This window comes from Elephantulus edwardii, unplaced genomic scaffold (assembly GCF_000299155.1).
Source record: "Elephantulus edwardii isolate Elephantulus edwardi_28Jun2011 unplaced genomic scaffold, EleEdw1.0 scaffold00001, whole genome shotgun sequence".
Taxonomy (NCBI): domain Eukaryota; kingdom Metazoa; phylum Chordata; class Mammalia; order Macroscelidea; family Macroscelididae; genus Elephantulus; species Elephantulus edwardii.
In genome coordinates this window covers 37,743,074-37,760,375 of record NW_006399751.1, presented here as the reverse complement: position 1 = coordinate 37,760,375, position 17,302 = coordinate 37,743,074, and the positions used below count along the sequence as shown (strand labels likewise).

The window sequence follows — 17,302 nt, the reverse complement described above, 5'->3', positions numbered from 1 at the left end:
GGATTTGAATTGTGTACCTTTGGGTTGGCAGTGAAATTCCTTACCACTAAGCCACCAGAGCTCCCTAGGGTGGTTTATATTATTACAATTATTAGGGATATGTAGATATTCTTTGTTTTTAAAGACATACCTGTTATTTTTACTCCTTCCTTCGTTTCAGCTGGTGCACCAATGCCAAATTCATTTTCTCCAGAGACTCTGAAGTAATAAATAGCTCCTTCCTGTAGGTTGGTCACTTTGTAGGAGAGACGATTACAGTTGTTGGTCACAGAGACCCAGGCTTTCTTACTGGCCTCACGTTTTTCAATGTGGTAATTCTTCACTGGGGCTCCACCATCATTTTCAGGAAGATCCCAGGATAAAACTGCAGATTCCTTGGTTACATCTTGTACAATAATGTTGGCAGGGGGACCAGGGGAATCTAAAACTTTGACAACCAAAGTCAGTGATGCAGAGCTCAGAATATTCTGAATTGTCAGTGTGTACTTTCCAGAGTCATTTCTGTTGGCATTCTCAATAGTAAGGGATGTACGGCAGTCTGTGGAATCAATGTAAGCCCGAGTGCGGAGATCGGTGTCTGGCTTGCTCCATGAGACATTGGGTACTGGTCTTCCTCGGAAAGGCACAGTCATGGTAAATGAAGCACCAGCCTTGACAATCAAGGTCTTCCTCATATCACTGTCAAGATCAAACACAGGTTCTTCTTCTCTCTCCTTTGCGATCTGGGGATCGGAAGCATCACTGGGATCACTAGCCCCAACCTTATTGATGGATCTCACTCTGAAAACATACTCAGCTCCTGCTGTCAGTCCACCTACTGTGTATTCTGTCCCTCGTAAGTTTTGAATGGCAGTTGTCCAGTCTGTTTCATTAGATTTTTTGTATTCTACAGCATATCCAGTCACTGGAGCCCCACCGTCAAACAAGGGCTTAATCCAGCCTATAGTGATACTTGTCTTGCCTGAGTCCACAATTTTAGGTTTGGATGGAGGGGATGGTAAGAACACTGGATCTTCTGCCCGAATTAAGGGAGAGGTTTCACTTGGAAGGCTTAGGCCAGCAGCATTTTCTGCATAAACCCGATACTCGTATTCACATCCTTCCCGAAGTCCTGTTGATTTTACTCTCAGATCATAGACTGGCTTTTTGTTCACACGCACCCATCGCAGGCTGTTCTTTTCCCGCCTTTCAATGATGTACCCAGAGATGTCGCTGCCTCCATCACTCTCGGGTCTGGACCAGCAAAGTGTCATGAAATCTTTGGTCACAGATGTAATTTCCAAAGAGGTTGGTGGACTTGGAACGGTAAATGGATCCAGTGCCTTTACAGCCACACTCTCAAGGGGCTCACCAACTCCATATTTATTAACACCGGTTACTCTAAAGATGTATTCATTGCCCTTGAGCAGCTTGGTTACTTTGCAGGATGTTGTCCTCAACTCCCCTTCACATATTGTCCATGCTAGACGACTTGTTTCACGTTTTTCTACAATGTAATAGTCAATATCTGCACCACCATCTTCTTGGGGAGGTCCCCAGGAGAGAGAGCATTTCTCAGAAGTGAGACCGTTTATTTCAAGTGGTCCTGCTGGTGGGCCAGGCTTATCAAGGACCTTGCAATTAACTGCCATCGACCGAGTTCCCGCAACATTCTGCAGTGTTAGTACATACTGCCCAGTGTCTCGTCTAACACAGTCTTTAACTGTTAACAAAGTGCTACAGTCTGTTGAGACGATTTCTGTTCTTGCTCTTTCTTCAATTTCTTTACCATCTTTGGCCCAGGAGACAACCGGCAGAGGTCGCCCTGCAATGTCTGCATTTATCTTAAGGATTTCTCCAGCTTTGACGACAATAACGTCACGGAACTTGACATCCATCATAATTCTCGGGGCCTCAACATCATCTTTAACTGTAATTGGTCCAGTTGATTCAGATGGTTCACTAACTGAGTCAGCTGCATTTCTTGCAAAAACCCGGAATTCATACCGCTGATCTTCAGTAAGTTCAGTTACTTCGAAGTATGTTTCTTGTACATTAGTAAAATTGCATTTCAGCCACCTGCCATCTGGAAGTTCTCTACGTTCGATAATGTAGCCTGTGATCTTAGCTCCACCATCATAATGTGGCTTAGACCACTTAAGTGATACAGATTTTCTTGTGATATTTGTAACTTCAGGTTGTCCGGGAGGATCACAAGGATCTCTTGCAGGCACTGGTTCACAAGATTTACTACATTTACCAATCCCAGCAATATTCTCAGCATACACACGATACTCGTACATCAGTCCTTCATCAAGGCCAGAGACTTTCATTTGAGTATCAGCAATGAGGATTTTATTTGCTTTGGACCAAAGAATGCTGCTTCTTTCTTTATATTCGAGGTGATAGCCAAGCACTTGACTTCCTCCATCATTAACTGGCACTTGCCAGCTTACAAGCATGGTGGATTTCGTGGCATGCACAACTTTAGGAGTACCAGGAGGACCTGGAGGAGTGAATGGATATTCTGCAACAACAGCTGAAGATTCACTGTAGGAACTCTTTCCATAGCGATTTTCTGCACAAACACGGAACTGATATTCACTTCCTGTTATGAGACGAACTATTTTAATGGATGTTCTTGCAACTGCTTGTGAAACAGTTTGCCATGTTGTAGAAGTGGTTTCCCTCTTTTCAACAATGTAATTGCTAATTTGGCAGCCACCATCATATTCTGGAGGATTCCAAGAAATGGATACATTGTCACAACTAACCTCATCAATATGAATAGGTCCTGGAGGTCCTGGTTTGTCTAGGACAATCACAGTAATAGGAACTGTTAGAGATCCAGCACTGTTTGAAACACTTAATTCATAAGTTCCAACATCCTCCCTTGAAGCTTCCTTGATGGTTAGGGATGTTACAGTCTTTGAAGAAGAAACATTGACCCTAGTTGTTTCTTTAAGAGTCTGGCCGTCCTTTTTCCAGCTTACAGTAGCTTGAGGTCTTCCTTTAAATGGCACATCAACCTTAAGTTGGTCTCTAGCCTTTACATTGAAAGTGTTGAAAGGAAGCTCAACAGAAGGCTTTATTTCAACATCCCTTGCAATCACTGGCACTCCAAGTTGTCTAGGATCGCTTCTTCCTTTTTCATTAACTGCAGCTACCCTGAAGACATACTCTTCTCCTGCAGTTAAACCTGACACAGTTGCCTCTAGTGTCTTAACCTGTGTGCATGTGCTCCATTTCTCACTTCCTTTAGTCTGCATTTCGACTACATAACCAGTAATTTTGCTGCCACCATCACTCTCTGGCTTCTCCCACTTAATTGTAGCTGTGTTACGGGTCACATCAACAAGAGTTACTCTTCCAGGTGGCAGGGGTGGTTCAGACACTTTGATGGGTTCTGCTGTTTCAGCAGGCAAACCGATCCCATATTCATTAGAAGCCAAGACTCGGAAGTAGTATGAGCATCCTTCTTGTAGGTTTTCAATTTTGAAAGTATTCTTAGTGCAGTTGTTTGTAACAGTAGCATACGCTTTTCTTGTGGTTTCTCGTTTTTCAACAATGTAGTTTGTAATCTTTGCTCCACCATCTATAAGTGGTGGTTCCCAAGAGAGTGTCACAGAGTCCTTCTTCACTTCTTTGATGGTCAAATTCACAGGGGCACTGGGTGAATCAAGAACTCTGACATTCACAAAAGCTGTTTTGGAGCCACTGTTATTTTCCAGTGTCAGATTATACCGACCGCTATCAAATCTGGTAACATTATCAATCACCAACATTGTATATGAGCTGGTCACTTCAATCTGGGCCCTCTCGGTGAGAATGCCTTCAGCCTTTTCCCATTTAACTTCAGGTTCTGGCCTACCTTTGATTGTGACAAATAGGCGCAGAGTAGCACTCGCACGCAGAATGACCACCTTTCTGAGATCAGCATCAAGTTCTATTTCTGGTGGCTCTATTCTTTCCTGAGCAAGAACTGAACCGGGTATGGTTGCTGGTTCACCCACACCTTCAGAATTGATGGCACAGATACGGAAGTTGTATTCTGTATTTTCTTTAAGCTTGGTCACTGTGAACTGCTTGCCTTGTAGTCCGGATGGTGGAGTACAAGTTGTCCATTCATCGGCAGCAGCTTCTTTGAACTCAATAATATAACCTTTGACGGGTGCACCACCATCATAAATTGGCTTATTCCAAGCCAGGGAGACGGAGGATCTAGAAGTGTCTGTAACTTTTGGATTGCTTGGTGGACCTGGTGGATATAAGGCATCACATGCACGATAGAAAACAGATGGCTCACTAGGTTCGCCCACACCGGCTGCATTTTCAGCAGAGACCTGGAATTCATAGGAATGGCCTTCGGTAAGACCAGTTACCCTGAATCTAAGATCTGTTAGTGTCTTCTTGTTGCACTTGGTCCATCTAATGCCTTCTTTATCTCGTTTTTCAAGAATGTAGCCTTCAATTTCCGCGCCTCCATCATCTACTGGGCGTGTCCATGTTACCACCATAGAGTCTTTGGTGATTGCTGAGACTTCAGGTGTTGAAGGAGGACCAGGTGGCTTGTAAGGGTTACAGGCGAGAACAGGTTCAGATTCCAGAGGCTCCCCAATTCCGTATTTATTCACAGCCATGACACGGAAAATGTACTCATTACCTGGAAGAAGTTTAGTGACTTTGTAGTTCAGGGCTTGCACGTCAGTTGAAACTTGAGTCCAGGAAAGCCTGCTTGTCTCTCTCTTTTCAATGATGTAGTGTGAAATACCAGCACCACCATCTTGCAAAGGTGGGTTCCATGCCAGGTAACATTTTTCAGCTGTAACTCCCGAGACTTTTAGAGGCCCCTCAGGAGGCCCTGGCCTGTCAAGTACCTTTACGGTGATTGGTATAGACTTGGTACCACCAACATTACTCAGTTTTAGAATATATTGTCCTCCATCAGTCCGTATGCAGTCTTTAACAACAAGAGTTGTCTTCTGAATAGTAGACTTAATTTCCATCCTAGCAGTTGTTTCTTCAAGCTCTTTTCCATCTTTTGACCAAACAATATCGGGTATAGGCTTGCCTCGGATATCAGCTTCAAGAACAAAAGTCTCTCCTGCATGGACAACGATGACATCTCTGTATTTTGGGTCCAGTGAGGCATTTGGTGCATCAATTTCATCTCTTGCAGTAATTGCACCGGTACTCTCGGATGGTTCACTAAAGTTGCCGGCTGCATTTCTTGCAATAACTCTAAATTCATACCTTTGGTCTTCTACAAGTCCACTTACTGTAAATTCAGGTTCTAATACATTAGTGAAGCTGGCTTTCATCCAGCGGCCATCAGGAAGGTCTTTCTTTTCCACAATATAACCTGTTATTTTGCTACCACCATCATAGGCAGGCTTCTTCCATTGCAGAGTAACATTGTTTCTTGTAATAACGATGGCTTCCGGACGGCCAGGTGGGTCACAGGGATCACGAGCTACAAAGCATTCAGAAACTTTGCTGGGCTTACCGATGCCAACAATATTTTCAGCAGAGACTCTGAATTCATACTCTAGGCCTTCATCAAGCCCAGTTGTCTTAAACTTGGTGTCTTGAATGGGAGTCTTATTTAACTTGATCCACAGAATACTGTTCTTTTCTTTCTGTTCAAGATGGTACCCAAGAACTTTGCTTCCTCCATCATGAACTGGCTCGTGCCATTGCACAAGCATTTGATCTTTGGAGATTGATGTCACAAAAGGAGTTCCAGGTGGTCCGGGCTCTTTAAATGGATATTGTACAATAACTGGTTTAGAATCCAGAGAGGTACTTTTTCCATATCTGTTTTCAGCAAAGATTCTAAACTGGTATTCAGTGCCGGTTTTGAGTTTGGTTACTTTAATTGTTGTTCTTGCGACTGTTGCTGATACCATCTGCCAAACAGTGGTAGTTGTATCTCTCTTCTCTACAATGTAGTTGCTTATCTGACAGCCACCAGTATAAGCTGGAGGTTCCCAAGATATGACCACAAAGTCTGCACTAACTTCATCAAACCGAACTGGTCCAACTGGAGGTCCAGGCTTCTCCAAAATGATAATGCTGAGATTTTCTGTTGCTGTTCCTGCACTGTTTGTTGCTGTTACAGTGTATTTTCCAAAGTCATCTTTGTTACTTTCTTTAATGTGCAGAATAGTGGAGGTAGTTGTTTCTTCAACATTGACTCTTGTTGTCTGTTTAAGAGGCTCACCATCTTTGACCCAAGAAATTTTAGGTTTTGGTCGGCCGATAACTGGAATTTCAATTTTAATGTCTTCTCCAGCTTGGACACTGTAAGTGCTAAATGGTAACTTCAAACTAGGCTGAATAGTCAAGTCCTTGGCTATGACAGGAACACCAAGCACTCTCGGATCGCTTTTCCCTTTCTCATTGTAAGCCTTGATACGGAACTGATATTCTTGTCCAGAGCTCAGACCAGTAACAACTGCATTGCAGACTTTGGATTCAGCCACAACACTCCATTTTTCAGTTCCTTTGGGCTGCATTTCAACAACATACCCCAGGACTCTGCTACCTCCATCATGCTCGGGTTTCTCCCACATAAGGGATGCGCTTGTCTGGGAAACATCAGTGAGGGTAACTTTCCCAGGTGGGGAAGGTGGTTCTGAAGCTTTCACGGCATCAACAATTTCCACTGGAACACCAACTCCAAATTCATTTTCAGCCATGACTCGGAAGTAATAAATGGCTCCTTCTGTAAGATTCTCAACTTTAAAGCTTGTTTTGTTGCACTTATTACTGACATTTGCATATGCTTTTCTGGTTGATTCACGTTTATCAATAACATAGTTCTTGATCTTTGCTCCCCCGTCGATGATGGGTGGCTCCCATACCAGAAGGACAGAATCTTTTCTCACCTCCTTGACTGCCAAATTCTGTGGTGGTCCAGGAGTGTCAAGGACTTTCACAGTTACAAAAGCAGTTTTGGTTCCACTGCTGTTCTCCAGCTTGAGAATGTATTTTCCAGCATCATTTCTATCACAATTATCTATCGATAACTGGGTATAGTTTAGTCCTTTTTCAATTTGGACCTTATCTGTGAATTCACCTTCCTCTCGAGACCATGTGATTTCAGGTGTTGGGCGACCTTTGAATGGAATGTGAATTCTGGCAGATCCACCAGCTCTTACAATTATTCCTTTCCTTAATTCAGAATCAAGGTCAAGTTCAGGTGCTTCAAGTTTATCTTCTGGTTTCACCGTACCAGGAATTGATGCAGCTTCACCTAAACCAACTTTATTGAGGGCACAAACTCGTACTTTATACTCTTGGTGTTCAGTGAGTTTTGAAATTTCAAATCGAGTGACTCTCAGACCAGTCTGTGGAGTCACTATCTGCCATTCTTCTTCATCTGCTTTACAGATTTCTACGATGTATCCCAGAACCTCACTGCCGCCATCATAGATGGGTTTACCCCAGGCAAGTGTAACTGAATTTTTGGTGGTGTCCACAATGTGCGCATTGATGGGCGGACCAGGTTTGAACACAGGATCACAAGCCTTATAATAAACTGTAGCTGGACTTGGCTCTCCAATGCCAGCAGCATTTTCTGCGGAAACTCTGAATTCATACTCATGATCTTCTGTTAATCCTGTGACTCTCAGGCGCAGATCAGTAATTCGTCGTTTATTACATTTTATCCACCTGATGCCACTTCTGTCTCGTTTCTCTACAATGTAACCAATAATCTCACTTCCACCATCACTATCAGGACGGCTCCAGCAGACAGTCATGGAATCCTTGGCAATGTTTGTGACTTCTAAGCTTTTTGGTGGTCCAGGTAGCACAAATGGATTTTTCATTAGCACAGGTGCAGACTCTAAAGGCTCCCCAACGCCATATTTGTTGACAGCCATTATACGGAAAATGTATTCATTCCCTTCTAAGAGTTTGGTAACTTTCAGAGTATTGGTCACAACTTCTGAAGACACAACAGTCCAGGCAAGCCGACTGGTTTCTCTCTTTTCAACAACATAGTGAGAGATATCACTGCCACCATCTTGAAGTGGTGGGGACCAAGTTAAAGTGCATTTTTCAGAAGTGACTCCAGTAACTTGGACTGGCCCTTCTGGCGGTCCTGGTCTGTCTAATACTTTTACATTTACTGGGAATGACTTAGAGCCTGCAACATTGGAAGCTCTTAAGATATACTGCCCACCGTCAATTCTAATGGCATCTTTTATAATAAGTAAAGCTTTGAAATCTGTATTCTTGATTTCACATCTGGCAGATTCTTCGACTTCTTTATCTCCTCTTAGCCATTCAATGGTAGGCAAGGGCTTTCCATGGACATCAGCCTCTAGCTTGAATGTTTCACCAGCATTCACCACAATTGTGTCTCTGTATTTGGGATCCATTGAAATTCTTGGGAGTTCAACCTCATCCTTGGCAGTTATTGGTCCAGAACTGTCAGAAGGCTTACTTATTGTACCAGCTGCGTTCTTTGCAATGACTCTAAATTCGTATCTTTGATCTTCAGTAAGGCCGGATACAGTAAATTGAGTTTCTGTGACATTTGTGAAGCTGGCTTTCATCCAACGACCCTCAGGCAAGTCACGTTTCTCTACAATGTAGCCTGTAATCATACTGCCACCATCATATGCAGGTTTTGTCCATTGTAAAGTGATTTCATTTCTTTTTACCATTATTGCTTCTGGAGTTCCTGGTGGGTCACAGGGATCCCTGGCTACGTAGCATTCAGAATTCTTGCTTGCTTTGCCTACACCAACAATATTTTCAGCATAAACCCTGAATTCGTATTCAATGCCTTCTTCAAGATTGAGTGCTTTAAACTGGGTGTCATGAATGATAGTTTTGTTGACTTTTGTCCACAGAATACTATTTCTTTCTTTTCTCTCGAGGTGGTAGCCTATGACTGGGCTTCCACCATTATTGATGGGCTCATGCCACTGAACCACCATGGAGTCTTTAGAAATGGCTGTGACAAATGGTGTGCCTGGAGGACCTGGCTCTTTGTAGGGATATTGAGCTACAATTGGCTCAGATTCCAAGGCAAAGCTCTGTCCATATCTGTTTTCAGCAAATATTCTGAATTGATACTCTGTACCAGTTTTCAGTTTTGTCACTTTGAGAGTCGTTCTGGCAACAGTAGCAGAAACGACATCCCATACTGTGGTGGTTGTGTCTCTTTTCTGAACAATGTAGTTGGTGATCTGGCAGCCTCCTGTATACAATGGAGGATTCCAAGATAATGTAATACTTTCAGCACTGACTTCATCAAATTTAACTGGTCCTTTTGGAGGATCAGGCTTATCAAGAGTTATAATGTCAATGGATGCTGTTTTCTGCCCAACAACATTGGCAACTGTGATTCCGTATTGTCCACCATCATCCTTGTGGGTTTCTTTAATGCTGAGTACAGTGAGGTCAGCTGAATCAGTAACATTGATTCTTGTGGTTTGCTTCAGTGGAAGGCCATCTTTGGTCCAGGTAATAGTTGGCTTAGGACGTCCAGAAATTGGAACTTCTATTTTCAAATCTTGTCCAACCTGAGTACTGTAGCTATTGAAGGCAGGCCTTACATCTGGCTCAATGACTAGATCTTTGGCAACTATTGGAACTGCAAGGGACCTCGGATCACTTCGTCCCTTTTCATTTACAGCAACAACTCTGAAAAGATACTCTTCTCCCTGAGTTAGGTTGGTAATTACTGCTTCAAGGGTTTTCACTCGAGCACACTCTGACCATTTTTCACTGTGTTTTGCTTGCATTTCCACAATATACTGAATGATTTTACTGCCACCATCATGTTCAGGCTTTGTCCAGCTCAGAGAGACGCTGTTTCTGGTGACGTCATCGACGGTTATTTTCCCTGGAGGTTGTGGGACCTCAGCCACCTTAATGGGATCGGCAGTGCGGGCCGGCAGCCCGATGCCGTACTCATTCTCAGCTGTGACTCTGAAGTAGTAGCTACAGCCTTCCTGGAGCTGATCTATTTTCCAAGAGGTCTTATGGCAATTGGTTACCACAGCAGCATAAGATTTTCTCGTGGCCTCACGTTTTTCAACAATGTAATTTTTTATTTTGGAGCCTCCATCCAACAAAGGAGGTTCCCATGTAATGGAAACAGAGTCTTTGGTGATATCTGTGACTTTCAGGTTAACAGGTGGACTTGGTGTATCCAGGACCCTCACAGTGACAAAGGCAGACTTTGTTCCACTGCTGTTCTCCAATGTGAGAGTGTATTTTCCACTGTCATATCGGTTGACATTTTCAAGAACAAGAGAGGTGAAACTGCTAGTGACATCAATCATAGCTGCATCTCGAATATCACCGTCCGCCTTCCCCCATTTAACTTCTGGTGCTGGGCGGCCTTTAATAGGGACAAATAACCTTAAAGAGCCACCTGCCCTGATATTTATAATTTTCCTTAGTTCTAGGTCAAGGTCAATGTCTGGTGCTTCCAATTTTTCTTCAACTATTACGGGTCCAGGGACATCGGCATGTTCTCCAACTCCAGCTTTATTGATAGCACAGATACGGAAATTGTATTCATGCTTTTCCAACAGCTTCTCTACTTCTATATTTGTCTTACTGATTCCAGTCGGTGGAGTGCACACTGTCCATTCACCGACACTCACATCACATTTTTCAACAATGTATCCTTGGATTTCACAGCCGCCATCATATATTGGTTTGCTCCAAGAAAGGAACACAGAAGATCTGGTGATGTCCATGACTTTGGGGTTATTTGGTGGCCCTGGCTTGTAAATAGGATCACACGCCTTTTGGTAAGCGGACGGTGGGCTTGGCTCACTAAGCCCTGCAGCATTCTCAGCTGAGACTCGGAATTCGTAATCGTGGTTTTCTATGAGTCCAGTTACTTTCAAGCGCAGTTCTGCAATCAGACGCTTGTGGCATCTTGTCCACCGAATGCCCTCTTTATCTCGCTTTTCAAGAACATAGCCAAGTATTTCACTGCCGCCATCTGATGCTGGCCTTTCCCATACAACAATCATCGAGTCTTTGGTCACTGCAGTGATTTCAGGAGCCTTTGGTGCATCTGGTACCACAAATGGATTCTTGGCAATTACTGGCTCAGATTCAAGAGGTTCCCCAACACCGTATTTGTTGACTGCCATTATGCGGAAAATATATTCATTGCCTTCAAGAAGTTTAGTAACTTTGCAGCTCAGAGTTTGCACATTGGCATCAACCACAGTCCAAACTAAGCGGCTGGTCTCTCTCCTTTCCACAATATAATTTATGATGTCACTGCCACCGTCTTGGAGGGGGGGTTTCCAGGCTAGGGAGCATTTCTCTGCTGTAACTCCGGATATAGCAACAGGTCCTTCAGGGGGCCCTGGTCGATCAAGAACTTTGACATTCACAGTAACTGACCTTTCTCCTGCAACATTTTTGGCAGTCAGTACGTAATTTCCGCTATCAACACGAACTGCGTCTTTCACACTGAGACTGGTAGAAAACTCCGTGCTCTTTATTTCTAATCTTGCTGTGTTTGAAAGCTCCTGATCACCTTTGATCCACTGAGTGGTGGGTATCGGTTTGCCATAAATATCTGCATCAATCTTGAAGGACTCCCCGGCGTGAAGTACAACTGTGTCTCTGAACTTTGGATCCATACTTATTCGTGGGGGATCGACTTCATCTCTTGCTGTTATTGCCCCTGTGCTTTCTGAAGGCTCACTGAACACGCCTGCAGCATTCCGAGCTATCACCCGGAACTCATATCTGTGATCTTCAACGAGGCCTGTCACCTCAAAGTGAGTGTCAATGACATTTGTGAAACTGGCTTTCATCCAGCGGCCCTCAGGCAGCTCTTTCTTCTCAACGACATAACCAGTGATCTTGCTCCCACCGTCATAAGTAGGTTTCTTCCACTGAAGAGTCACAGAATTCCTTGTGACGATGATGGCCTCTGGCCGCCCTGGTGGATCACATGGGTCGCGGGCAACATAGCATTCTGATACTTTGCTTGGCTTGCCGATGCCCACGATGTTCTCTGCGGAGACTCTAAATTCATATTCAATGCCTTCTTCTAGGCCAGTGGTTTTAAACTTGGTTTGAGGAATAGGTGTTTTGTTCAACTTGACCCACAGGATGCTGTTTCTTTCTTTGCGCTCCAGATGGTAGCCAATGACTCTGCTACCTCCATCATTGACTGGCTCATTCCACTGTACTTCCATGCTGTCCTTGGAGGAGAACGTCACAAATGGTGTGCCAGGAGGGCCAGGAACCTTGAATGGGTACTGGGCTACAATAGGCTCAGAAGTGAGATAAGTGCTCTTCCCATATCTATTTTCAGCGGCAATTCTGAACTGATATTCACATCCAGTCTTTAATCTGCAAGCCTTTATTGTGGTCCTTGCAACAGTAGCTGACACGATCTGCCAGTTGGTTGTGGAAGTGTCCCGTTTCTCTACAATGTAGTTGTTGATAGAGCTTCCACCATCATACTTTGGTGGACCCCAGGAAAGAGTAATACTATCAGCTGTCACTTCATCTATTTTAACTGGCCCAGTTGGTGGCCCTGGTTTGTCAAGAACAATGACATTAAGGGTTTCAGTAGCTTCCCCAGCTGAGTTGGTCAGTTTGACTACATAATGTCCAACATCTTCTCGGCAAGCTTCCTTTATTGTCAACAGCGAATTATTTTCTGTGCTCTCTGCATTTACTCTCGTTGTCTGCTTCAGTGGTACACTGTCTTTATGCCAGGTAACAGCTGGGGTAGGGCGTCCAATGAATGGAACATCAACTTTCAGATCTTCTCCTGCCAGTACAGTGAAAGTATTGAACAGGAGTTTGAAAGCAGGTGGAATGACAAGATCCTTGGCAATTACTGGCACACTCAGTTGTCTGGGATCACTGATACCCTTTTCATTCTGGGCTGAAACGCGGAAGGAGTATTCTTCACCCTGAATTAGTCCAGTTATAGTGGCTTCAGTGACTTTGACAGTGGCGCACGTAGCCCATTTGTCACTGCCTTTGCTCTGCATCTCCACTATGTACCCGAGAATTCGGCTGCCTCCATCATGCTCTGGTTTCTCCCAAGAGAGGGACACACTGTTTCTTGTGACATCCATCAGAGTTATTTTTCCTGGAGGAAGAGGTCGTTCTGATGCTTTCACCGATTCAGTCGTTTCAGCAGGCAGGCCAATGCCATACTCATTTTCAGCCAGGACCCTGAAATAGTAACTACAGCCCTCTTGAAGCTGGTCTACCTTCCAGGTGGTCTTGTGGCAATTTGTTGCAACAGTTGAATAAGCTTTTCTTGTTGACTCCCTCTTTTCAACAATGTAGTTCTTTATTTTTGAACCTCCGTCAATGAGAGGAGGCTCCCATGTAAGTGTGACGGATGTCTTAGTGACCTCCTTTATCTTCAGGTCTTGTGGAGGCCCTGGCGTATCTAACACTCTAACATTGACAAATGCAGACTTGCTGCCTGAGCTATTTTCTACAGTGAGTATGTACTTGCCACTGTCGAATCTGTTTACATTTCCAATGATAAGAAGGGTGTAGGAGCTTGTGGATTCAATGCTAGCTTTATCTAAAGATTCTCCATGTTCCCGTGACCACTTCACTTCAGGTGCTGGCCTGCCTTTGATTGGAACAAACAGTCTCAGGGTACAACAGGCTCTGATAGTAACAACTTTGCGCAGGTCCGCGTCCAGTTCAATCTCCGGAGGTAACATCCTTTCTTCAGCCTTTGGAGTTCCTGGAACAAGTGCAGGTTCTCCAAGGCCTTCAGAATTCATGGCATAGATACGGATTTTATATTCCTGATTCTCGACGAGGCTGGTGATGGTGAAAGACGTTGCCTTGAGCCCAGATGGTGGAGTGACAATCTGCCACTCATCTTCTTCTGGCAGGGCAATCTCAACCATATACCCAGTGATTTCGGAACCACCATCATAAATAGGTTTGTTCCAAGCAATTGAAATGGATGATCTGCTTGTATCTAGAACACGTGGATTACCAGGCGGGCCAGGTTTAAACACAGTGTCACAGGCTTTATAAAATGGGCTGGTGGCACTGGGTGCACTCATCCCAGCAGCATTTTCAGCTATAATCCTGAACTCATATTCATGTCCTTCTGTCAGTCCAGATACTTTATATCTTAAGTCAGTAAGAGTTCTTTTGTTGCATTTCACCCAGCGTTGCCCAGCCTTATCACGCCGTTCCACGATGTAATTGGTGATTTCACTTCCGCCATCAGAGTCAGGATGTCCCCAGCAGACCACCATTGAATCTTTAGTAATAGTTGTAACTTCAGGGTTTTTGGGTGGATCCGGGGGTCCATAAGGATTGACTGCCAGCACTGGCTCTGACTCCAGTGGCTCTCCAACTCCGTATTTATTTACAGCCATGACACGGAATATGTATTCATTGCCTTTCAGAAGTTTAGTAACTTTTAGTTTTGTTACTTGGACTTCTGAGGCTACGTTTGTCCATGCCAATCTGCTAGTTTCACGCTTCTGTACCACATAATGATCAATCTTGGCTCCTCCATCATCCAGTGGTGGTAACCATGACAAGACACACTTTTCTGATGTCACATCAGACACAGCCAAAGGTCCTTCAGGTGGACCTGGTCTGTCAAGGACTTTGACATTGAAAATGTGTTTGGCAAACCCACCAGGATTAGTGGCAGTCAGGACATAAGCTCCACCATCTCTTCTAGTTGAGTCCTTATTTACTAGATTTGTGGAGAAATCGGCAATTTTTATTTCTAATTTTCCTGTGCCTTCAAGCTCCTTTCCATCCTTGGTCCATTCCATTGTTGGAAGGGGCCGGCCTGAAACGTCAGCTTCCAGCTTGAATGTTTCGCCTGCTTTTAATATAACTGTGTCCTTAAATTTAACATCCACCCTAATCCTTGGTGCTTCAATGTCATCCCTGCATGTTATAGCATCAGAAGGCTCAGATGGTGGACTCATAGCGCCGGCAGCATTTTTGGCAATCACACGGAATTCATACGCAGCATCTTCTGTTAGGCCACTGACTGTAAACTCATTTTCCAAAATGTTGCTGAAGTTGGCCTTCAGCCACCGTCCATTAGGAAGATCTCTCTTTTCAACAACATAGCTGGTAATTTTAAAGCCTCCAGTATATTCAGGCTTAGCCCACTTAAGTGTCACTGCGTGTCTAGTAATATTGAGAGGAACTGGCTTGCCAGGTGGGTCAATGGGATCCAGAGCAAACATAGGTTCTGATGACTTGCTTGGCTTGCTTTTGCCTGCCAAGTTTTCTGCAATCACTCGGAATTCATAAGCGACACCATCTGTAAGTCCACTTGATTTGAAAATGTTGCCTGGTACTAATGCTTTGCTCACAGTCTGCCAGAGAATACCATTTCGTTCTTTCCTTTCAATGTGGTATCCTAAAATGGGGCTTCCCCCATCAGAAAGAGGCTCATGCCAGCTAATTGTCATTGAATCCTTGGTGACTGCAGTTATCTGTGGGGTACCAGGAGGTCCAGGCACTTTAAATGGATAGTTGGCAACTACAGATGCTGATATGATGCCTGGCCCAACTCCGTATCTGTTCTGAGCTTTTACACGGAATTGGTATTCCATTCCAGTGGTAAGGCGTGTGGCTTTGTAGGTAGTACGAATAACAGTGGTTGCCAACTCAACCCATGTGGTACTGTCAGTCTGTCGCATTTCCACGACATAGTTGCTTATTGGGACACCTCCATCATTCTCGGGTGGCTCCCAAGAGAAAGTTACAAAATCAGATGAAATTTCATCAAATTTGATTGGTCCAGTAGGTGGTCCTGGTATATCATGGACCTGAATGGTGATGACATCACCAACCTCCCCTACAATGTTCTTGGCTGTTAATGGATAAGGCCCACTATCAGCTCTTACACATTCGCTGATATTTAAGATGGTTGAAGTTGCTGTATTTTCTACATTAACTCTCTGTGTCTGCTTAAGAACGTAGTCTCCCTTTTTCCATGTAACTGTGGGCTTTGGCCGACCAATCACTGGAATCTCAACTTTGATGTTGTCGCCTGCTCTGGCAATGACCAATTTCTGGTAAATGCCTCGGAGGTCCAGTTCTGGAAGCATGGTCTGCTCCTTGACAGTGACAGGTCTGCTTTCTCGAGGAGCACTTCTCCCCGCACTGTTGACGGCCATCACTTGGAAGGTGTACTCCTCCCCTTCCGTTAGGTTCCGCACAACGCACTCTAGCCCCTTCACTGTCGTGATGTGAGTCCACTGGTCAGAGCCTTTTCTTTGGGCTTCAATCACGTAGCCAGTGATTTTACTGCCACCATCATGTTTTGGTTTAGGCCACGCCAGGCTGACCATGCTCTTCGTTATGTCCATGATGTTTAGACTGTCTGGTGGTGATGGTGCTTCAGAAGCTCTGACAGGTTCTGTGGTTTCTGTCGGCTCACCAATTCCATATTCATTTTCTGCCATCACTCTGAAGAAGTATTCACATCCTTCAGACAAGCCAGTGACTTTATATGTGCATTTATGGCATTTAGTGGTGGCTGTGGAATAAGATTTCCGCGTTGCTTCACGCTTCTCCACAATATAGTTTGTTATACGTGAGCCCCCGTCTATCAGCGGAAGGTCCCAGTGCAGGGTGACACTGTCCTTGGTGATGTCAGTAGGCCGCAGGTTAAGGACAGGTCCCGGTGTATCCAAGACTCTGACATTAACAAAGCCACTCTTCTTGCCAGCAGGATTTTCAATTGTCATCACAAATTTACCAGTGTCATATCTGTTACATTCTGGGATAATCAGAAGAGTAAACGATTCTGTATTTTCGATATTGGCTCGGGCTTTCAGGTTGACATCATCTTTGGTCCATGTCACTTCGGGAGCAGGACGACCTTTAATTGGCACGAATATTCTAATACTGAGCCCAGCTCTAACAACCAGTGTTCTTCGAAGCTCAGCATCTAGTTCAAAATCAGGAGCCATTTCTCGTTCTACAATTTCAACGTTTGGAATCACCGCTGGTTCCCCGACACCAGCATCGTTGACAGCACAGATTCTAAAATTGTACTTTTCTTTAGTCTGAAGATCGGGCACCACAAACTGAGTGATTCTGAGAGCAGTTCCTGTCGTGTCTTTGGTCCAGGCTTCCTCTCCGACTTTTTGATGCTCTACGATGTAGCCTGTGATTTCAAGTCCACCGTCATAATGAGGCTTGCCCCATGCTAAAGAAGCAGATTTCTTGGTCGTATCAGTAATATGTGCATTTGAAGGTGGTCCAGGAGGATCTGAAAAAGAAACGAGACACAAAAGTACATATTAGGAGTTTGGCTTTGGGATAGGTTACGTCAGAT

The 17,302-nt window shown here is 44.3% G+C and overlaps 1 protein-coding gene across 1 annotated transcript in view; it reads right to left on the bottom strand.

Annotated features, from left to right (window-relative positions):
* LOC102853765 (titin-like) overlaps positions 1–17,302 on the bottom strand; it is a 294,430-nt gene that overhangs the window by 35,521 nt on the left and 241,607 nt on the right. The window contains exon 310 of the mRNA XM_006878955.1: positions 131–17,236. Within this exon, the coding sequence (XP_006879017.1) occupies positions 131–17,236 (17,106 nt within the window). The remainder of the gene's footprint in view (positions 1–130; positions 17,237–17,302) is intronic.